Consider the following 24216-nt stretch of genomic DNA (forward strand, 5'->3'; position numbering starts at 1 on the left):
ACGGGACGGGCCAGCCCACAACCCGCCGCAACCCACCATTAGGCGGGGCGGGACTCTAAATGGCCAACCCAGTCCAACCCACCTTGGCCCACCTCCAAACGAACTGCTATTTTATCAACTCAGCCCGCTAAATTTTTATAGCGGGACGAGCTTGACCCTATTTGACAAGTCTACTTTTTTGACCAAACTTATCTCACAAAATTTACTCAGTGAAATTTACTTGATTACGTGATTAACAAATTATTGCGTTCATTCGAATCGAATGGTAGATACTTCGACTTCCCACATCATAAAAATAAAAGAACAGGCACACAAAATTAAAACCCGCTCGGCGCTAGAAACATACGACTGGGGCAACAAAGCTAGGTAACAGTTATTTTTTGTGTATATATCTCTCAATATCAATATGTAAAACAGCGATAGAGACATAATATTTGTTGCCAATACAGTCAATTTGAGAAGTATAAGCTAATTGCCCAGTTCAATATGCGAGGAAAGGGTAAAAAGTCGAGTCACCTTTGACCTTACTGCTTGAAAGATCAAGTCGCTTACATTGAACCCTTTAGAGACAGCATCATATAAACAAACGAAAGCGACCGCGTAGTTGCTCAATCTATGCATGTCGGTTTCCTCAACCCTCTTCGCCGAATTCCCGGGTGAATCGCTCGTGCACATCCAAATCAGTTTTGCTGACCGTTGGTCTTTGTCTTGACAGCACCTTATCAAAATCTGGTCTTGATATGGGAGGTGGGATTATCTACATAAGCATGAAATAGAGGCAAAGTTAAACTTAATAAAAATTATTGTTGGATGTGATGCAACTTAATTGGATTATGCATCATAAGCATTAAAAATATTAAAATTTTCAGCCGTTGATCCCACATGACTTGAAATCGTGCAACAACTCAATACCATGTTATGAAATTTCGCAAACATTCGGAGAACTACTATTATGCTTATTCTATTAGACATGGATCCGATGGAACATCAAAACTTGGTATCATGCTAATTATTGACAGTTCCTCATAAAATCAACATCAATCATTTCATCAACAAATCAAGTGATAAGCCATATTAGCAAGTCACAGGTTTCACTTGTTTTATCAACTTTTAGCACCATTATCTTTATATTTAGAAGAAACCCCACTTAGAGACAAATGATATTTTCTTACTGTTCATGGATGAATTGACAACCAAGTTCTAATTCGTTTGGTTTTATTGTTCATTTCTATTTTTGTTTTTGAACTCGAAAATTCATGTATATCTACAAGCACGAAATGTAGCAAACAGTATTCCTGTAACATTTTACAAGGTTAACAACTAAAATTTACCAAATCATGCCTTGGCTGCAAGTCCTTGAGCAGCAAGCTGCTGCATTGTTATCTGCACAGCACCTCGTTGTTTAGGGCCACATGGCATCCACATGCCATTAGAAGCCTCCCTAAAAAACACGGCATCTTGTGTTTTACGCACAGGCTCAAACAACACATCCTTGACCTGTAGAGACGATTAAAAAGGCATTAATATCTCATATAACTTGTAGCTGTTAACACGGATCAGTGAATAACCCAACGAACAAACTCACACAAACAAAAACATCTGAACCAGAGAACCCTTTGGTTTTACTAGCTAAGTCTTCAAAATCACTTTCAGTCAAGTTATGAGGAGTATCTCCTAAATGCACCTGCACAAGCAAAAGGCCATGCGTGAGTTAAAGTGACCAGGGATTTTATTTCATTTCTTCTCAGAAAATAAAAAGGAAAGTTCCATACTTTGAACATGTGTTGTCTCGCATTAAGATCTGGCAGAGGGATGTAAATGCGCTTATCAAACCGTCGCCTGATAGCCTATAGAAACATCATACAAGTTTAGCAAAAAAAAATTTCATGCCCCACACCTTGCATTTTTGGAACATATATTACCTGATCAAGCGCATAAGGTGTATTTGTAGCAGCAAGAACAAGAACTTTATCATCATTGTGACCCACTCCCTATTAATAGATGGTAAAAAGGAAGAGAAAAGGTAAGCTACATAGTGCCACTTCATTATTTTTAAAATTTATGTAGTGCCACTTCTAATAGAATAACAAAGAAATAGAGATAAGTATCCAAAGTAGATATATTATTAGTTGATTAGATGAGTACAATTTTTGCAACACACGTCACCAAAAGAAAGCATGGGACAGAAAGAAATCATGGATGATATTCAAAACCAAATGATACAGAAGAACAGTTTTAAAGGACCATTAAAGCATTATAAACTAAACTCAGGCGTGTATTAGTCACATCAGGTGAATTATCGCTGTATCACACACCAAATTGGCTTGTTATGGAGAATACCCATTCTAAAGATCCAACTTAGAAGCTTTTCCTGGACAATCCAGGAATACTTCTTCAAACTATTAATAGTTACCTGCATCTGCACTAGCAATTCTGTTTTTATTCGCCTGGAAGCCTCACTCTCATTTCCTTCTCCACGCTGGCCGGCCAGGGAATCTATTTCATCAATGAATATGATTGATGGAGAACTTTCACGAGCCATTTGGAATAGATTAGATACCAGCTTCTCACTCTCACCCATCCACTTTGAAACCAAGTCTGATGAAGAAATGCTGAAAAATAACAGCAGTAAGCACTTGCTAACTTTATGGCCTGAGCACTTCAGCAGTAAACACGAGGAACGAAAAATAGCAAAAGAAAATATGTATCAAGAAAAACATTCCCAACTACACAAAACAAACAAATAAAAATGAGAAACTTTGTATGTTTAACAATGGAATCATCTGTAAAATGAATGAAAGCAGAGCCCTGATGTGTGACAATGCAAATGCTCAAGCTACGGAAACTTGCCCGCAGTCTGAACCCTCTTCAACTGTTACCCCCCGTTGACAAAATCACCAAAACAACACCGTGGGAAGTTTACACAGCCAAAGCCTGTAGCTCAATCATGTTAATATGATTCTCTCTATATACTCCAAGGATTAGATACTAAATGAAGTATTCGACAACATAACATTAAAAGAAAATTTAACAATTCTAAATAGTTCTAAATTTCCTCCTAAATCCAGAAATTTCTGGTTTCTAGGCTGCCAAATGAAATCCCACTTGCAACTTTTTCTGCAAAATTTCCTGAAATTTCAAGGATATTCCGAAATTTCCCGAAATTTCAAGAAAAACAATACAATTACAAATACTTGTCTAATTTCATTATAGTAGATAGATCGTATGCTTGGCAACAAAAAATTTAAATGTAATGTCAATAGTTGCATACATCTGCAAACTTGCATGTTCAACTATATGTATGAATTTCCATGATTTCTCCACAATCCAAATCGAAATTTATATCTCCTCGAACTTGATGTAGGAACATACTAAAATTAGCACTCCCAAAATATATATATCAAAATCGCTTGTGCTTAAGATAAGGTAACAAGACATATGATTAGTGATACCAGGCAGAACGACCGAAACTAAGTCAACATAAAACAAAGTCAAACACAAGCTGGATAAATAACCTGAAAAAGGTTGAATCAGCTTCAGTGGCAACAGCCTTGGCTAAGTAGGACTTTCCTGTTCCAGGTGGACCGTATAAAAGAAAAGCCTTCCATGGGCGTCTCTTGCCTGAAAGCACACAATACAGTAAATCATTAAAAAACATAGGCTATTATTTTTCCAATAAGATAACAACCTTTTCAAATATCTACACTTGCAGCTCTAATATTTGTTCTAAACTTAAAAAATATCTCAAGGTCAAAGAAAAACTGGCAATCAAAAGAGAATTATAAAAAAAATAAAAATATAAACCAAAGCAATAAGGAATTCTACCAGTAAAAAACTGCGGGAAATTCACAGGAAGGATAACAGCCTCCTTCAGCGCTTTCTTGGCGCTTTCCAACCCAGCAACATCATTCCATTTAACATTAGGCTTTTCCCTGATGATTGCCGAATTCAACCCGGACCGCAGCTTCTCCTTAGGCCCGTCCTCCCCATCATTTCCATCCTTAGGCTTGGTCTTAGGCCGACCAGAAAAACCAGAATCCGAGTTTGATGCTGGCCCCGGGCCGCCCTCATCGAGCATGGCTCGGATCTCCTCAGCTCGCCGCAAGTATTCAGTGAATTTCTGAGTTATAGCTTCCTTAATGTTAGGGTTCTTCTCATACTTGAGATGGGTTCTGAAATACTCCAACGCGTTCATATACAAAGGGAAAGCCTTTGCGTAGTTGCCAGCGTTGTCTTCTGCTACTGCTTGCCGTACATACTCGATTGCTTGTTCTTTGAAATTGCTATACATTTTATCCGATCATGAATATTTACGATAACCCTTTGAATTTCTGAGGAATTCCTATTTCTAGGATGAGGGAGATGGATCAGAAGGAGACGGAGACCGGTATCTCGGAAAATTCAGGGAAAAGGGAGTATAACGTGACTTGTTTGAAAAATAGGATCATAAGTCAATTTATATAAATGTCAGGGTCAATAAAAAATATACGATTCATTTAAAATTTAATTAAATAAAAAGATTTTGATTTTTTTAAATCGAGAAAAAAGAGTAGAATCTATTAGTTAGATAAGATCAATAATTAGCTAATTAATTAGTTAGTTATATTTGATTTTAAAAAAAAATTAACTGGTCTCATCCTTCTCATCTCCAGGTTTCATGGTTTCATTCCAGTTATTTTTGTGTTACTCACATCAAATAAAACAAAAATATAATCAAATATTGTTTGAAAATTTGAAGATTTTTATGAGAAATAAGTATATATACTCGAAATGTTGTTGCTATTATCGTAATGTTGCACTAACTAAATTTGTTTAAGTTAGGTCTGTTGGTTAGAATTTTTGTTGGTGGAGTTAGTGTGAGTGTTTACAGTTGAGCAATGTTGTGTGGGTTGAGTGTGCTAAGTATGTAGGTCGAGCAAGTAGTGTGGTGTGGGTCGAGCAGGTGGGTAGAGTGTGCTCAATGTGTGGGTCGAGTGTGCTAAGATGTGTCGGTTGAGTGTTCTAAGTGTGTGGGTCGAGCAGAAATTGTGAGTTGAGTATGGTGTTGGTCGAGCAGGTGGGTGGAGTGTGCTAAATGTGACAAGAGTGGGTCGAGTTTTGGGGTTGAGTTGAGAAGGTTGGGTCGAGTGGGTGGAGTTTGGGGTTTGGTTTAGGGTTTTATTTAGGGTTTGGGTCGATTTTGGATCGAGTGGATAGAGTTGGTGGATTTTGAGCTTTTGATATAATATATAATTAATATTTATGATGATCTATTTAAATATAATTAGAATGTATATAAAATTCATAACAATAGTGGAACCTTATGTTAAAAATGTATCATTTAGTCGAGCCATGTGAGTTGAATATTGATTGAATGTTTAATGTATCTAAAATTCATAACAATAGTGGAACCTAAAAAATTCATATCAAATTTCACTCCAACATGTTCACTCGAATGAATGTTTAATGTATCTCAATGGGTCGAGCTTCCATGTTATTCGTGTACTGAACGTGGATCGAGCCGCCTCCAAAAACTCCACTTTGGGTCGAGGTGGGTCGAGCTCGACCCAGCTTGGGGTTTTGGGTCGAGCTCGACCCAGTCCAGCTTTGCTCGACCCAGGTCGATGGGTTGAGTTTTTGGGTCTTTTGGCTCTACCCACACGATCCTATCATCGACCCAATAAATTGTTTTCATTGTGGTGTACTGTAACTACAAAATTCTAATCAAAACTGCTTAAATGAATCACATTAATTCAACTCAAAATCAATATAAAATACCAAATAATTATTTTTATCCCAAATACTGAAACTATAAGTAAGTATTATAAAATGGGTCGAGCATGGGCGTAGTGGGTCGAGCGGGGATAGAGTCTTGTTGCATATTTCAAATGGGAAATAGGTTGAGTGGGTCGAGCATATGACATATTTCAAATGGACGTGGGTCGAGCATGTGGTGTGGGTGGAGTTTGGGTGGAGTGAGTTTTGTGCTTTTGGGTAGAGTGGGTGGAGTTTGGGTTGAGTTTTGTTCTTTTGGGGTGGAGTGGGTGGAGTTTGGATTGAATTTTGTGCTTTTAGGTTGAGTTTGGGTGGAGTGAGTGGAGTTTGGGTGGAGTTTGGATACAGTTTGGGTGGAGTAGGTCGAGTGGGTGGATTTTGGTGTTTGAGGTTTGGAGTTTGGGTCGAGTTTAGTTCGAATAAATAATTTAAGTGGAGGTTGAGTTTAAATATTAAACATGTTAAAACATAAATAATTTATATTTGTATTAAACATTTTAATATGAGATAATTAAATAAAAATTGAAAATTAAAAGATAATGATTGAGTTTAAACTAAAAATTGATAGTGTTGTAATATATAATTGATATCTTATATGTAAATATTTTAATATGATATAAATATTAATAAAAATCACAATGTTATAAAATTATCAAAAATGCTATCAAATGTAATATGTAATTGATATCCTTTCTAAGTTTCGTGGAGAAGTAAGTCTGCTGAAAAAAATAGTAATTGTAAAAAATTAAAATTGTTTTTTGTTATAGTAAAAAATTGAGTCCGAGACTCAACCCAAACATAAAGGCTCGACCCACCACTAATCAAGAAAATTAAATTTTAAATAAAGGATAAAAAAGTAAATTATTCTTCACTCTCTTTTATTGAATAAACACTTACAACACTCCTTTTTTCCTCATTTACCCTATAAATGTCCCTATGTTTTATGTGTAAACACATAATTAAATTTGATTAAAACCCTTAACATTGCATTCATTCTCTTTTCAATTCAGTCGACTCCAAACCTAAATCTCTCTTTCGACCCTTTCTCAAGTTTCCCTTCCCTTGACGCAGACTCAATCAAAGAAATGGCTAACCAAAATCTGGTAATGTTCACGTTTATTTCGATTCATTGCTTCTGCGTGTGTGGTTTGTGTTTGTGTGTGCGTGAATTGTGTTCTTGTTGAAGAAGGTCGACACAAGCTTGGTGGGTCGACCCAAGAGAATAAACATTGGGTCGACCCAATTTTTTTGGTTGACCAAAGAACATTGGGTCGACTCGATTCAAGTTTCGGTCGACCCACCCAAATTCTATTTTTATTTTTATAATGTATTTATTTGTATTTATAACATGTCTATTTGCCAAAAAAACTAGGCATGGATGCATCCCTCAAGCACTCTAATATTTCGGCTACCTTGAAAGAAAATTAGAGTTGAGCCGTCTCTCGAATTTTGATATCCAACAAAATACTCTTCTAAATTTTCTAGTACAATTTAGAAGAGGAACAATCATTCAGACGTGGACCGGATTAGGAGATTGAAAAAAAAAAGATTTTGAAGAAAATTAGTAGAAAATACAACAAGAATTACGCCTGCTTATACCAGAGTAGTTGGAATCAAGTGACAATTGTTCACTAAAAATATATAATAAACAATCTATGTATGTTCCACCATACGAGTGTCCAAAATAATATTTTGAAAGTCAAAATATTATCTTAAAACTTCTACTGCGTTTTGAACACGAGAAAAACGATATATCACAACAAAATACTGCTGCTTATCCATCAAATTAACCTCATTATCTTTAAAAAATTACCTTAAAAAGGTTTTCCATTATCCTTAAGAACCTTAAACCAGTACAGCAGCACAATAGAAGTATCCTTATCAAATTACTTCAGTCATAAACATGATAATGTTACAAATTGTATGGCGACTCTGTTGGAAAATGATACTGAAGCGATGCTGACCACGATGATAATATAATACCAAAAATACGGAATAAAATAACCAACAAGAACACAAAAATTTACGTGGTTCACCCAATATAGGCTACGTCCACGGAGCACTGCAATTTTTATAACTGGAAGAAATATTACAACAAGTGTATACACCAATACACTCAATATTTCTCACTCCCAAACTCGAGTATACCGAGAAAATAATTTCTCTAACTCACACAAGAGAATTCTCGCACTCAGGAAAAAAATACTCTTTTTTTCTATGCACTCTCTTTTTATCAAAGCTGAAAGCTTTTGATTTTGGGATACAATAACTGAAGGAATTGAGCTCTATTTTAACTAATTCCCTCGTTCAGTTTTGTAAACATTCGATGTGGGATATGTGATTTTTATTATTTTATTTAATGTGGGCCCCACCCCATTAAATCTTATCTAACAATTCTCACACTTGAAGACTTGATTTCAATCATGTCTTCACACCATCAGTGCAGCAGCTCATACCTCCTTTGTTAGTCCAGGAGACCAACTGAAGTCAAATACAACTTCAGTTTTTCAATGATAACAGCCTTCGTGAGCATATCAGCTGGATTCTTGCTTCCAGGAATCTTCTCAAGCTTCAAGACTCCATTCACCCGATCTCTAAGGATCCCCATTCCAAGGATTTGTTTTGCAGCACCCAAATCCTTCAAAACAAATTTCTTTGTTTACTCTTTCTCGAGTTTATCAATCTCCTCCAGACAAGCTCCTGCTATCAATATATCATCTACATATATCAGTAGTATGATATAATAACCATCAAGCTTCACATAACAACAGTGATCAACCTGATACCTCAGAAAACCATCATTATTTATTACATCATCAAACTTCTTGTACCACTGTCTTGGAGCTTGTTTGAGACCATACAGGCTCTTCTGAAGTTTGCACACCATTTTCTCTTTCCCTCGTACTTCAAATCCCTGTGATTGATTCATTTCTTCATCTAGCTTACCATGAAGAAATGTCGTCTTTACATCTATCTGTTCCAGATGTAAATCTTCTTTTACCATCAATCCAAGTACAGTCCTGATAGTAGTTAACTTTACCACCAGAGAGAAAATATCAGTGTAACCAATGACTTCCTCTTCACCTTTTACAACAAGTATTTCTTTGTACCGCTTGCTACCGTCATGTTCTAACCAGTACTCCCACTTGCTATGTAAAACCTTTTTACCTTCAAGAAGTTCTGACAACTCCCACATGTGATTGGATGACAGTGAATCCATCACATCTTCCATGGCTAACTCCCACTGTTTAAATGTCTCGTAAACATCCGATTTATTTTTCACAAAATAAACCCAAATTTCCTGTTCGAATCGTCAACAGTAGTGCCATAATATCTTGAGTGATCTCCAAGGGATGTCACAGGAGATGGTCCATATACATGAGTATATACCAGCTCCAAATCCGCCGATTTGGGTTCTCTAACCTCTTTTGAAAAGCTCACCTTTTTCTGGTTTCCAAAAAATACAGCTTTACGCAGCTTGTGTTCAATGATCTTTAATTCCGGTAGCTTTCTGTTTGAAACAAGCATTTTCATTCCCTTTTCACTCGTATCCCCAAGCCTACTATGCCATAGACTTGAATTAGCTCCAGCATCCACATCCGCTAATTTATTTCTCAAACTTGAAGTCATATAAAGTGTTCCAATTTTCTTTCCTCGAGCAACAATCATGGCTCCCTTTTTCACTTTCCAAGAACCATCACAAAAGGTCACCTTATGACCTTCGTCGTCAAGCTGTCCCACTGAAATCAGATTGTGTGTCAACTTTGGTACATGCCTTAATTTGTTGATTTTCCAGACAGATCCATTTGTCATCTTCATCCGGATATCACCCATACCAACAATTTCCAAGGGTTTTCCATCAGCCAGGAAAACTTTAACATAATCTCCCGCAATGTAATTATCGAATACATCACGATTACTAGTGGTATGAAACGAAGCTCCCAAGTCCATAACCTAAGAATCAACTGGGCTTTCCATGGATAATAATAGAGCATCATGTACCTCCTCAGTAACAATATTAGCGTCGTTCTTCGTTGATTTGCAATTCTTTTTCAAGTGATCAGTCTCACCACAGCTCCAGCACCTCACATTCTTTTCAAATATGTTATTGTCTTTTTCATTTCTTGACTTGGATCTACCATGCTGTCCCTTCTTCTATTCTCGAGATTTAGAGCAAAACTTGATGATGTTCTTTCACCAGAATCCATCTTGCGAACTTCTTCGGCAAGAATTTGATCTCTGACATCATTGAATTTTAGTTTTTTTTTTTTCAACAGAGTTGCTAACCACTGCCCGCATTGGTTCCCAATTGTCTAGTAAAGACGCCAAAAGAATAAGTGCCCGTGAGACGTCTACCGTTTAAAAGTGCGGAAACATTTTTTTTAAAAAAAGCTCGCAATTACAAAATAACATTTAAAATAATCGTATTTATTTGCCAACAAGAATAACGCAGTTTAAAAATAACTAACGTCATCCAAAATCAACGAAAACGTAAACGTGTAAAAATCGTAATATCATCAACATATAAAAATGTGCAACTCCTCTCAAAACACGTGAATCAATATGCGGAAAAATAATGGTCCTCAGGTCGTGTCACCGCACATTCCGCCTGCCTACTCAGTCTTCGACACCTCCGGTCCCCTGATCAAAATGCTCACCTGCATCACACACGCCTAGTGAGTCTAAAGACTCAACACACCTGTACCAGTAATAACAAGTACATATACGTAGCACACAACAATGAAAAATAGCATAATCAACATACATTTCATGAGCTTAAAAACATGAACATAAACGTGTCGTGTAAATTGGTAACGTGTCAAAACATGTCTCATCATGTTATCATATCGTATGCATAACTGTGACCTGTCAAAACATGGTAATAGCATGTATCATCGTATCAGCATATACGTGTTAAAATCTTAATTTGAATTCCGTTTATTAGCTTGTGACTTTCGTATCATCAAGTCATCATGTCAGTCGATGGATCCATCTACGTGTAACCGCGGTACCCGGCGGCGAGGGTCATCAGCGACGGCATTACCCGCCCACTGAGCCCGGGCCTTACATGTCATCGTGTCATCGTGTTAGTCACAACTAAATCACTTCCTTCAAAATGTGTCATCATATTCATCACTTAAATAAAAGCATGCATGTACATAATTTTTCATTTAAACCAAGCATGCACCGTATTTATCATAATTGCGTAAAAATTTTAAACATGATGCATAAAAATTTAAAATATCATAAATTTGTGCTCAGGGAGCTGCCAGGACCAAAATCTCACCCCGGTGCAAAATGACCATTTTGCCCCTGGAAACCCAAAAATTATCGTTTCAACCCTGGACCTCTAAAAATTGACTCGAAGCTTACCAAACTCCTTAAAATGTCCCAAAAAATTTTTAAAAGTGTTCTTAGACGTAAATGCAAAGCCAAAATCAGAACTTAACCGACTCGTTTTAAAACTTGAACCGGAGTCCCGATTTTAAACCGAACCGACTCGAAACTCTACTAAATTCTTCCCAACTTTCTACCATATCTTAAACATATTAAAATGTTCCTAAAACCATGACATCAGCCCCCTAACACACGGATAATCATTTCCAGAAATTTACTAACTCTCGGTCCTATCCCATTTGCCCACCTCGTGACTTCCCTTGCCCAAAACTCACGCCTATACCCTCAAACCAACGCGCCAATCACGAGCCCACACACCAGGGACTTAGATCAGAAACTAAGGTACCCAACCGACTCAAACCACCGCTCCCATGCACGCCCCTACACCACCAGCTTACCCGCTAGAAGTCCATCACCTAACCCGTGTTCCCTTGCATCCAAATCACGTGTGCTGCTCCAAGGATCGAACCAACAGTGCTAGGGTCCTCCAAGGACGTGGATCAGACCCACCAGAAGTAGATCCACCGCTTGGCTCACCATAGCATCGATGGTTCTCCCCCTCACCCTCAATACAAGCAAACCCGAACCCCCACCTCGACTCATCCCTTCACCCCTATCACTCACAACAACCAACGTCCTGTATTGCCTTCAGGATCACCCTCGATACCTTTAACAATCTCTTAACAACCCTAGGTCGCAGCCCCTTGCACAAACCAGGGAAAAACGTGAGTAAAATAAAAAGAAGGCATAATATGGATGAAAACCGAAAATTTCCTTCATGTTCTTGGACAGATCGAATTCCTTCATGCATCATACATAAAAATCAGATATATACTACGTGATTGATGCAGCAAAGGTGATACGAAGCATGCCTTGCGAGTTCGAAGATCAAGAACGATGCGAGAGAACCCGGATGAAGTTTTTCCTTTGCAAAACAATGGAAAGCCAAGGCCTTCAGCTGATGTTTTCTGAAACCAAGGGCAGGGAGTGATGAATGAGGGTGTCGGCTTGTTGTAAGATGATTAGGGTTCGGTTAGGGGCTTAATATATAATATTTAAATAGTTAATTAATCAATTAATGGGTCTAAATTTGATAATTAAAGGTAAAAATGATATTAAGCCCAACGGGCTTAAAAGTAAGCCCATTAAACCCTAACACAAACCCGAAAAATATTTCGTGTTGAAAAGGTTTTGAAAATAAAAGCCGAACCCTTAAAAAGTCCCCCGATTCGATAAAATTTGCGTACCGTTAAAAAAATAAAATCCCGTGGGTAAAAATACCTAAAAATTCTCATTTTTAAAAATTGCACTTAAAACACCTTAAATTAATTTATAAAAATAAATCATGTAATAAAATAATTTTCCTGAAAATTCTCCGGTCTCTGTTCCTCGTTCGAGCGCGAAATGCAACTTAAAAATCTATAATGCATGAACCTTTAAAATTTCATGAAATAAATTCTATCATGCAATAATTATGCATAAAATGCATAAAAATAATTAAACACAATTTAATGAAATAAATATGCATTTATTGCTTTAAAACAATTTAATAAAATACCAAATAAATTTAATAATTTTCATTCATGTGGTTCACGTGGACTTTTCGATTTTTGGGACATTACAGCCCGAATCTCATCATCAAATTTAATTTCAACCGATGTTAACTGTGAAACAATCGTGTTGAATTCATTGATGTGTTTAGCCACCGATGCATCTTCTCTCATCTTCAAGTTAAATAACTTATTAATGAGATGTAATTTATTATTTGCCGATGGCTTTTCGTACATGTCCGACAAAATGGACATCATCTCCTCCATTGTTTTTGCCTCTGCCACGTTATTTGCCACGTTTTTCCTTAGGATAATTCGTATTCCACCTAACACCTGTCGGTCAAATAGCTCCCAATCATCATCTTCCATCTTTTCTGGTTTCTTTCCTGATAGAATTTGATGCAACTTCTTACTGTACAGATAATCTCTTATCTGAAACTTCTTGATTCCCGGTCCCGATCCATCATCTCCGGCCATCACTTCTCTAACCTTAGCAAAAAAATCTAAAATTTTTTTTCTGATGTGGAAGTTCAGACAAAGCTGCAACCACAAGAGCATACTCAGAATTCTTAAAAATTTTCACAAGAAGCCTCTGATACCAGTTGTTGGGAAATTATACCGAAGCGATGCCGACCACGATGATAATATAGTACCAAAAATGCGGAATAAAATAACCAACAAGAGCACAAAGATTTACGTGATTCACCCAATATAGGCTACGTCCACGGAGCACTGCAACTTTTATAACTGGAAGAAATATTACAAGTGTATACACCAATACACTCAATATTTCTCACTCCAACCCAAATATACCGAAAAAATGATTTCTCTAACTCACACAAGAGAATTCTCGCACTCAAGAAAAAAATATTTTTTTTCTATGCACTCCTTTTTTATCAAAGGTGAAAAGCTTTTGATTTTGAGATACAATAACTGAAAGAATTGAACTCTATTTATAAGCTTTATTTATAACTAATCCCCTCGTTCCGTTTTATAAACATTCAATATGGGATATGTAATTTTTATTATTTTATCTAATGTAAATCCCATCCCATTAAATCTCATCTAAGAGAATCATCTAAAGTGTGCCGAAGGGTCCTGCCGCAGCATATCTGACGTATGAAGGGACACATTGTGATACACAACACATTGTGATACACAGTATGGATAGCATAAAATGTACAACAGTAGGACACATTGCTTCAGCTCAGTCGAGCTGTACATAAAGGTTCCGCCGCTGGTCTGGTTCCTGTCTCATTTGGTGAGAGACCGCCATAATCTTGATTGCTCAGGTCTTCTTCCAACATGATATATTTTACATCACTCAGCTTGTATTACAATTGATCTAAAGTGTGACACAGTAAGGATCGCATAAAATGTATGGCTTCTCAATATTGATATTGGAGGAGAATAATAGTCTCATATATGCATGAGACGATAACGCTGCGATAATCCTGAACACAAACCCAAGAAGGCCACGGAATAAGAACTAAAACGACAGTAAATCTTGTCACACGCACAAAATATTTTTTTGCCTGACATTGACCACTCCACAGACAAAAACATGAGCCAATCATATTCTTCATCAAAATCTACCCTTCTCACCTACAAACCTCTACTCGTGACCCACCAAAATTATATACTATTCTTTCATATAACCTACTTATTCTTCTACATCGTACACTACATCTTTCTCTTCAAACTTTACAGCCACCAGAAACCTTACGGTGACCTGTCAAATGGGAACAAGAACCAAAGGATTTGAGATGTCTTTTCCAATCCAAGAGAGAAAATTGAAGGGTATGATGATCTGTGTATCTCTAACCTGTTGGGGATCGTAGATTGCATATTCATCGTACTCGAGAGGACTATTCTTGTGCTCCGATGGGATCAGTCGACCACATGGCACTTTTATGTCGTCATTCCATATGAAATGCTCCGATTCATCGGTTTTCTTCCGGCCACGACCTATGACTCCATGTTTCTTCTCTTCAAGAGATGCTGAATCCTGAAACACCGAAAGGGAACAGGTAAGAAGTTGCAAGTACGACAACAAATGAAAAAAGTACGAGCTATGAATACCTCTGGCGTGGAGATCAGTTCTGTTAAATTTTCACCCATCGATGCAATGGCCAAGATCAGGAATCCTTCTGGTCGATCTACGGCGGTGAAACCATACCGGGCCGCTTCTGATGCAGCATCTGAACAAATTATAGCCTTCCCAAACTGTAGATAAAATTATACTAAATGCTCACCGAAACAATAAAAACAAAGCATGTAACACAAGGCGTAAGCATAATTGGTAAGTAATCGATCTTGCCATGTATCCAGGGACAGGTAGAGAGCATGGAGCGAGCAACAATCCTTTCTGAAGATGACGCAGCATATTCGAACTTCGAGTACCTAATATTCAATGATTAAAAACTCCGGAGAATCCGAAAAAAGGACATGCATGAAAGGAGTCTCGGATCAAGTCATACCACACCACAGGAGGACTTTGTTAGGTAGTTTCTTCATTTCCTCGAGAGAAGGGCAAGCACTCAATTCCACGGAAAAAACATTCTCAATCGATATTCCATAACTCTAAAAGACAGTCAGAAAAGACTGTTAAAATATGCAAAAAATTCAAACTCCCTGTCTTAAGATATGCAAACATCAAACGACAAGATTAATCAGTGAGTACAATTTCTCCGACTTTGACAGGTTCATAAGTTCTCTCCAGATATTTTGCTATCATCTTGTAATCATGGGCTTCTTTCTCTACAGGAGATATGGAACATCTTAATTTCTTGTATACTTCAAATAGAGGGTCATCAAGAGTCGAACCGGACATATCTCCTATGATCCGTGAAGCTGCGTTTATATCTCTTACGGTCTCGAATGCAGACACAACCTGCACGTCTCTTTCAAAATTAGCATTCTGTCACAACCTACGTTCAGTTCAACCAAAATAACTTACACAAACTGAATTACCAGGTCCAATATTTTATGAATATCAATTCGTTATTCAATTCATCAGGAAAAAGGAACATGCTGGAGAAACCAAATTTCGAACAGAACATTTTCCACTCCTCCTCTAAAAACATTTTCAGAGTACTTGGATACAGTGTTCTCCAACATTTCAGAGTTTCTAGAACACTCACATGATCAGCAAGATCATTAGAATCTCGGAAAATAAACGGTCTTGTTGAAGGCATAAGAGTAAACATTCTTTGGCTAAAATCGGACCACATTGCTTCCCCCTTCATCCCTGTTTCTTTCTGCTGCTTGAGTTTCTCCACAAATTCCAAAAGAGCACCTTCACCTGCATTATTCTCATATATGAGAAACTGTAATTGTTACACTAATATATAGAGCAAGACAACGGAAATAACTTACATCCTTTTAAATGGAGATCCGTCAACATACCAAAAGGTATATCCGGAACATCTATCCCTATTTCCATCAAAGCATACCTACAACCAAAACATAGCATTTTGCCTACCCGAAACATAAAAAAAATACAAGTAAATTTAATCAAAACCATGGCCTACCCACCGATAAATCTCCTGGCCACACAGAATTTTCATGATATGCGCCACCTTGGGTTCGAGCTTGCTATGTGCAGCCGCAACTCCGAGTTGCCTAAGGCCTAAACCACCGTGTCTAACTTCGACCCCATCATCCTACGAGTAATAATAAAATTGATTGTAATTCTGTATACAGGGTCGAATGCACTAAATAGTTTACAAGATAAGAAAATGCACAATGTCAATAGGAAAGAGTTTGTGCTTCTTCTTCTGGATTTTCTTCTCCGTCTCCCATGGTTCAAATTCATTTCCAGTCAACTCTCTAAAAAGTTTAGAGAACTCTTTAATGGCATCGCCAACATTTTCCCACTCGTCTAATCTCTCTTCCATGTTTGAATTATCACCTATCTTTCCCCTCTTATAGTACATGTAAAGACGATTTTCGGGCACAACAATCAGTTGCAAAATGCAACATCTGTTGGAATGAAATTAACCCGTCAGTAACCAAGCCAATAATTAAAACTTCAAGACAAGAGAACTGAGATATACTCATTCACTCCTCGAGCACGGTCAGAGGCTGCAAATACGCAATTGTACAAAATTCCATTCTCTTCTAGTATTTGTCCACCTTGATCCTGCAACTTTGTGTCCTTGTGTACACCTCTCTTTCCATATACCTTAAGCTGAGATTTATCAACCAAGAATATATTAAAAGAACCGATTTCGAAATTAGTGAGTGCCGAACAGGGGCCATGACAGAGAGACACACACATACATATATATACCTCAGCTGTGATGGTTTCAAAAGCATCCTCACTTGCATCCTGCTTATCCAAAGGAATACCTTTACCGCCCACAACGACATAGGCATCGAGAGGCTGTGCTTCTTTTTTCTCTATGCTGTCACTTAACCAAGCTTCCCTTACCACTGGTATGCCGCTCTCTCTGAAAATTCCCCAATTAGGTCCACATCCACTAACAAATCCAATGCTCCATTTTAATTTGGAAAGAATCGAGGTAAGGCTTTTCAAAGTAACATAGACGATTCTAGGGATTTGTAAGTTCTAAAGTTCTAACCAGCAAGAGAACTATGCTATTTCGGATTGCTTTCAAATTGTGCACGAAGATTTTTTAGTATAGCTGCTCATTTCTGTTTCAAATTGAGAACAATATACAAACCGAAACCCGAAGTTAAGGGGCCTACGGAATCGTAAGCAATATGATCACGCAATAATGATTTCTCAACACCTGAACCTAAGACATGGGATGCAACACCCTGTGTATGATAAGGGGCTCTTCTAGTGCATTATTATTCAAAATCAAAGGTACTTGCATTGCATCGGCCAACTTGCTTGATCCGCCTCGATCCCTCTCACTCGGAGTCACAACTACACAAGTAGCACCTACAATCAAACGTATTTCCACATTAATTCATGCATATTCCAACAACAATTCTATCGATTTTTCCCCAATGCACTCACCAGCGATGGAGTTTACAACTTTCCCACCATGTTTCTCTATCTTTGACTTCCAATATTGCTGTATGAAAAAAATAGACCACATAAAAATCCATATTTCTTAAAGACAGATTCGAACTACAAGTAACAGAAGAAATCGAAGTCGTTACATGCGTTCGAGTTAAACGACCCGAAAGAGAAACCATCAACCCCTTGAAAGGTTTATCGGCGGGAAGCTCCCTTAGAGGCCGAGTTTTCAAATCTCGGTGTCTTCTCAGTAACTAAATCATTAAAAAAAAGAATTTTCAGAAGATGGTAAAAATCCCAGTTCATAATTTCGGAAAGAAATGGCAAAAACATCGCATAAACTACATCTGCAACAGCAGAATCTTTGACAGAATCTGGAAACTCGATAGGATTTTCTCTTCTTGGAGGATCCTTTGTGGAGTAGGGACATGAAGACCATTCGCTATACGATCCTCTGCATGAGTAAGTCGAGCCACAGGCCTCCAAGGAGCCATCACAGATTGGACAATTGTCTAATGGACCGTAAAACAAGATGTCTTGGCTGCCATTTAAATCAAGAAATTCACTATTGGTCACACGGAGCAAAACTAAAACTGGAAAATTTTCAACATAAAACTATTTTTTTTATTTACCATCTTGGAACAACAGCATCATCGGAACCACCTGGGTCTTGGCCGTTTGACTCAAGAATCTCGCGCATCTGCTTGATCGAGAGATGCTCGCTTGTGGCTTTGCAAAAATTCTTGAATTCTTCTTTAATGCCTTCGGTAGATTTCCCATTATCTTGGTTGCTCTCATTCTCTGTTTTAGCCTTCTTGGGCGACTGCTCCGGCTCGGGTGCCTTTCCCTCTGCTTTATGCTTCCTTTTTACCATTTTGTCCTCGTCAACAGAATGTGATCTTTTATCATGAACCTTAAAATACATACAGACGAACCAAGAAAATATAAACATGATGGCTCTTCCAAAAAAAACATAAAATACATCAAACTACTTCTTTTTTGTTTACATTCATAAACTTTATGTACTACACACACATGCATGAAGATTTTTTTGCATTCTGTCTTGGCTTCGCTGCACATATAAAGTTTTATTGGTAAATTTTACTTCGAAATCTAATATTTTGTGGCAAATATAAGTACAACATACCCAATACCCACTTAAATTATACCCACTGAAATTCATAAGTCTTTCAGGGGAAAAAAGAAACAGACGTAGTACAAACATAACCGAACTGAAAGACAACTCCATCTCATAAACAAACCTTCATTTTGACAGCACGTTCTGATCGGGTTTCTTCCTAAAATGAAGAACAAAGTTTGACCAAAAAAACTCGATACTTTTACCAAAGGTGCGAAGAACTCCGGCTCACACACTATATCACAGAGTAATCAAACGCGGTGGAGGTGAATTAGTAACCCAGACACGTGCTGTGTTTTGTAGTAAAACCGAGGCTCTGTTGTCTCTCTCACAGTCCTCCATGTGTGCTGCTACTTCTGCGTCGTTTGCCACGACTAATCGGCAAGCCAATGTAATAAAGTATGTTTTTTTTTTTCGTTTATCTCTTCGAAAATGTTCTTGGGTAATTATTAAGTGCAGTATCCACGCAGTTCCAATAATCTGCAACTCGGCAGAATCTGAAGTCATTCCGCGATACACTTGGAACCATAGGAGAAATCGCGTAATTGCCTATCAAGATTCGAGAACATCCGCAAACTTGGGATGGCCCCACGTAAATTGCATCATTCCAAGTAGGCAATCTGACACACACCAACACTTCGATTTGGTGCTAGCTGTATACGTAAAGTAAGACATTTTTTAAATCTAAAAATAGAGTTAGATGTTTATAGTAATAATAGTAGGAGTATTCATAATTTATAACTTTAACAAAAAATAAATAAATTAAGGACCTTCGGAAAAAATATTAACTAGAATTCAATTACTGATAATAAAAACATGTGAAATAATAAAAATTCATCTGATCTAATTTATTATTCACATATAGATCGATAAATTATTATCTACATAAGTAACAACACAAAACCTTTACGTTCCAAAACAAATAATTTTCTCAAAAGAAATCACTTTTGAGGGAAATATATATATACAGCTTAATTGTTCCGTTATTTGTATTTAATATGAACCAAAATGAACCCTTTTCTTGAATTTTTTGTTTTTGTTTTTTTTTTGTTGACAAAGTAAAGTGTTGGCCGTACAAGAGTTGACTTTAATCATACGGACAACGCTTACTTGCTGACAAGTCGGCGTTTGACTTGGTCATGAGTCATCTGCCTGGGTAAGATGTCGTTATATCAAAATCCATCGACTCATGTATATTATTAGCACGATAAATTGAAGAGAACATACAGAACTTTAGTAGCTTATTGATTTTGTTTTGTTTCATTGATGTTGTAAGGCCCGAGATATTATCAATTTTATGAGACTCCGAAAAGAAAATATTATTGATTGCATTTTTGTAATTAAGTGGAAAAATAATTAATTTAAATTTGATGGCAATATTGTAATTAAGTGGAAAAAATACTTGATTTAAATTTGATGGCAATTTCGTAATTATTGATGGCTGAATTGCAAATAGTGAATAATTGAGGGACCAAAGTGAAAATATGGAAAATTGAGTGGGACACTTGTCACCACCATGCAACTTGGTATATACATTTACATTTTCATGTCCTTCTTCAAGAAGAAAACGAGAAAATTCTCCGGAGAATCTTCAAGTTATTTTGGAGCTTTGGAAATTGATTTTTCAAGATCCAGTTATCAGAATTTGAATCCGGACACAGTACCGTGCTCCTCTAGACACGAGCTACAACAGGACGTAAGTTTTATTGAGTTCTGTTATCATTTGAAATTATAATATTGGAGGAACGGTTATTTGATCATTATTATGTGTTCTGGGAATACTAGACATTGTAGAATCGAAGTCAGATCAAAGAACAGATTGATTATGGAATTGTTATGATTTTTCAGAATATATCGGTTGATATTGGACAGATTTGGATTGTTGATTGATTTCCGATTGTATTGGATAATTGGTTATGGATTGTAATTAATACCTGTTGAGATTGTATTGACCGGGATATCGAGATTGTGCCATTATGCCGTTGATTTTGAATTAAATCCAGATTAATCAGATTGGTACTGATTTGGGCGGTATATTGATATGGTATTATTGATATTGTCATTGCCAGATTGAGGGTTGACAGATTTTGAATTCCAGACAGGAACGACGTCCGAACTATAATAAAAGAAAGGTATAAGTCAATGTGGTATTGGGAGATCGACTCAAGTAGGATATACTTGAGTTTCCCTAAATCACATACTTATTGTTGTTATATGCATTGATTTAATTTTATATGATGTTCTATTGATTTATAGGAAGCATGTATTAGACGAGTATTAGACGAGTGATCTTGTGACAGAAGTGTCTGATAGTGGTGGGATCGCCACGGGCACATTGCACGATGTCACAAGATAGTGTATTGGCGATAGTGCCACAGTCTGTGACGGATAGGTCAAGACAGTGGATGTTTGGTTATATCGACGTGGATAGAATCGGAGTTTCTTCTATTACTGTTGGTCGATATAGGAATACCAACATCTGAAACCGGGATCCCTAGACTAGGATTGAGTCTAGTCTGAGTCGTGGAGTCACGAGGATAATTGATAGTTTGATATTAATTATGTTTCAGACTTGATATATATATCTGATATCTGTTTCATGCTTTATATTGATTATATGATTGCATGTTCATTGATTTATACTGGGATTATATTCTCACCGGAATTATCCGGCTGTTGTCGTGTTTGTATGTGTGCATGACAACAGGTGAGACAGGATCAGGGTCGAGGAGATGACGAGAGATCATGATTAGAGTGGAGGCCACGGACTTTGATGTTGCGGTAGATAGGGTTTGAACACTTGATAGCTAGTTGTTGAACCTTAGTCTATATTGAATATATGATGTACAGGACTTGTACCTTATTTTATACTGATATGTATAATAGTATGAGTATGATTTCCATTACGTTCCGCATTAAAAAAAAAAATTTAGACCATCTTTAGTATAATTGATTAAATTGTCCTAATGATAATTAAGAGTATGATTAGCGTCCGGGTCCCCACAACAGGTGGTATTAGAGCGATAGATCCTTTAGATTGAGATAGGAGCTAGTGAGCGGGGTAGATTGAGTTTTCTTTCATGATTTTGAATGCTAGCATGTCTTACTGCTTTAATACATGTTACTTGCTTAGCTGATTTGATATAGTAATATGTTTTATTGAGAATGAATCAGCACCGATTCTAGATCAGCAGTAAGATGATCGAAGGAGGACTGAAATAGAATTCTTGTTTGGGGTTACTGATCCTTTTGATTATCAGATATGCCTCCGAGAAGAATACCAGAATAGGGTAGTACTTCGAATCCTCCGATGGATGTTACAGCCACTCCTATGGAGACATTATTGAAAAGATTTCAGTCATTTCATCCACCAACTCTGAAAGGTACCGAGACTTCAGTGGACTGCGAGAGTTGGCTAGATGATATCGAGATGCTGTTTGAGTCCCTTGACTATACCGATGAGCGGAGGGTGAAACTGATAGGACACCAGTTACACGATGTGGCAAAGAACTGGTGGATCACCACTAAGCGGGCATTAGAACATCGAGGTATGACTATTACCTGGAATGTGTTTAGAACTGAATTTTATCAGAGATTCTTTCCAGTGTCGTACAGGAAGGACAAAGGGGCAGAATTTGCAAATCTGAGACAGGGTCAGCTGAACATCGAAGAATATGTGGCCAAGTTCTCTACATTGCTACGATTTCCTCCACATGTGGTCGAGAATGACGAAGCCGTTGCTGATCAGTTTATTAATGGCCTAAATCCTGAAATCTTTACCTTGGTGAATACTGGGAGGCCAAACAATTTCACTGATGCCTTGAACCGAGCTAAGGGAGCCGAAGCAGGTCTGATGAGACAGAGAGGAGCTTCGTTTGTGCCTCCAGCACCGAGATCAGAACAACCACCTCCTTGATTCGAGAGTGGCGGTGGTAGTGGAAAGAAAGACTTCCTGAAAGCTAGGGAAAAGCAGTTCAAGAAGTCTGGCAGCAGTTCTTCCAGTTCTAGTGGCCCAAGACAGACTGGTCAGGGCCAGAGTTATACCGGACCCTATTGCAGCACCTGTGGAGGGAAGCATTCCACAGAGCAGTGCCGAGGAGTGTTTGGCAGCTGTTGTATTTGTAGACAGCAGGGACATTTTGCCCGAGTATGTCCACAGAGAGGTGCCCAGGGATCCCAGGCAGCAGAGTCATCTGGATCAGTGGCTCAGACAGGGGGACGACCATCTGGTGTTCATTCTTTTCAGCCAGCACCGCCTACTCAGTCAAAGCAGAGGTCAGGAGGAAGCCAGATAGTGAGCCAGCCTCCGAGACAGCAGGCCAGAGTGTTCGCTTTGACTGAGGAGCAGGCACAGGATGCACCTGATGATGTTGTTGCAGGTAACTGTTTTATTTCTGGTTATCCTGCATATGTATTGATTGATACTGGTGCATCGCATACATTTATATCGGAGCGATTTGCATTGAGTCATGCACTGCCTATTGAGTTATTGTCTGCTGTAGTGTCTGTCTCTTCTCCGTTGGGGACAGGTTTGATATCAGTGAAGTCTGTTAAACATTGTATGCTACAGTATGATGGGCATGAGATTGAGTTAGACTGTATTGTGCTTGGGATATCTGACTTTGATTGTATTATTGGTATCGACATGTTGACCAAGTACAGGGTTACGGTCGATTGTTTCCACAAGATTGTTCGATTCAGACCTGAGATGGCTGATGAGTGGAAATTTTATGGTAAGGGTTCTCGAGCTAGAATTCCTTTGATATCTGCGATGAATATGACTCGATTATTGCAGAAAGGAGCAGATGGATTCCTTGTTTACTCAGTTGGTTTACTGAAATCGAGTCCATCATTGGCGGATTTGCCAGTGGTGTGTGAATTTGCTGTTGTCTTTTCAGATGAGATTCCTGGTTTGCCTCCGATTCGAGAGATAGACTTCAGCATTGAATTGATGCCAGGTACAGTTCCGATTTCGAGGGCTCCATACCGAATGGCACCGATCGAGTTGAAAGAACTGAAAGAACAGTTGGAGGATTTACTCGCCAAGGGGTATATCAGACCGAGTGTATCTCCTTGGGGTGCTCCAGTACTATTCGTGAGGAAGAAAGACGGTTCAATGAGGCTCTGTATTGATTACCGGCAACTGAACAAAGCAACGGTAAAGAATAAATATCCATTGCCCCGTATAGATGATTTGTTTGACCAGTTGCAGGGTTCTTCTATTTATTTCAAGATCGATCTGAGATCTGGATATCATCAGCTGAGAGTCAGGAATTCTGATATCTCGAAGACAGCGTTCAGAACCAGGTATGGACACTATGAGTTTATTGTCATGCCGTTTGGTTTGACCAACGCTCCAGCTGTGTTTATGGGTCTGATGAACC

At 37.9% G+C, this 24216-nt stretch overlaps 2 protein-coding genes across 3 annotated transcripts; both read right to left on the reverse strand.

Moving 5' to 3' along the window:
- Positions 1-401: 401 nt before the first annotated feature.
- On the reverse strand, positions 402-4415 carry LOC142539211 (protein SUPPRESSOR OF K(+) TRANSPORT GROWTH DEFECT 1-like). Its single transcript, XM_075644497.1, has 8 exons — positions 3826-4415; positions 3516-3621; positions 2414-2612; positions 1923-1991; positions 1773-1847; positions 1586-1684; positions 1342-1497; positions 402-757 (listed from the first exon to the last, which is right to left on the reverse strand). The coding sequence occupies exons 1-8, from the start codon at positions 4289-4291 to the stop codon at positions 632-634; spliced, it is 1296 nt and encodes a 431-aa protein (XP_075500612.1). The 5' UTR covers positions 4292-4415; the 3' UTR covers positions 402-631.
- Positions 4416-14208: 9793 nt separating this feature from the next.
- LOC142538804 (protein ADP-ribosyltransferase PARP3) lies at positions 14209-19324 on the reverse strand. Of its 2 annotated transcripts, none has more exons than XM_075644101.1 (18): positions 18957-19324; positions 18327-18607; positions 18040-18235; positions 17838-17948; positions 17692-17749; positions 17544-17613; positions 16996-17155; positions 16760-16893; positions 16448-16685; positions 16239-16366; positions 16080-16156; positions 15845-16005; positions 15385-15594; positions 15182-15284; positions 15022-15104; positions 14784-14927; positions 14527-14709; positions 14209-14433 (listed from the first exon to the last, which is right to left on the reverse strand). In XM_075644101.1, exons 1-18 carry the CDS (start codon positions 18960-18962, stop codon positions 14365-14367), a joined length of 2412 nt encoding a protein of 803 aa, XP_075500216.1. In that variant the 5' UTR covers positions 18963-19324; the 3' UTR covers positions 14209-14364. The 2 variants fall into 2 exon arrangements, with proteins under 2 accessions (XP_075500216.1, XP_075500215.1); XM_075644100.1 differs by having other exon boundaries at positions 16996-17151; positions 17540-17613.
- Between the last annotated feature and the right edge of the window lie 4892 nt (positions 19325-24216).

The sequence above is a fragment of the Primulina tabacum genome, chromosome 3 (assembly GCF_025594145.1).
Source record: "Primulina tabacum isolate GXHZ01 chromosome 3, ASM2559414v2, whole genome shotgun sequence".
Classification (NCBI taxonomy): domain Eukaryota; kingdom Viridiplantae; phylum Streptophyta; class Magnoliopsida; order Lamiales; family Gesneriaceae; genus Primulina; species Primulina tabacum.

Excerpts from the sequence above, each read along its gene's own strand:
- LOC142539211 (XM_075644497.1), bottom strand. The coding sequence starts at position 4,291 with ATGTATAGCAATTTCAAAGAACAAGCAATCGAGTATGTACGGCAAGCA. Across the intron at positions 1,992-2,413 it reads AATTGCTAGTGCAGATGCAG|GGAGTGGGTCACAATGATGA; the intron begins GTAACTATTAAT and ends ATCTATTAATAG. Across the intron at positions 1,685-1,772 it reads CGAGACAACACATGTTCAAA|GTGCATTTAGGAGATACTCC; the intron begins GTATGGAACTTT and ends TTGCTTGTGCAG.
- LOC142538804 (XM_075644101.1), bottom strand. Across the intron at positions 16,157-16,238 it reads TGTGGCCAGGAGATTTATCG|GTATGCTTTGATGGAAATAG; the intron begins GTGGGTAGGCCA and ends TTTTGGTTGTAG. Across the intron at positions 14,434-14,526 it reads CAATCTACGATCCCCAACAG|GTCACCGTAAGGTTTCTGGT; the intron begins GTTAGAGATACA and ends CCCATTTGACAG.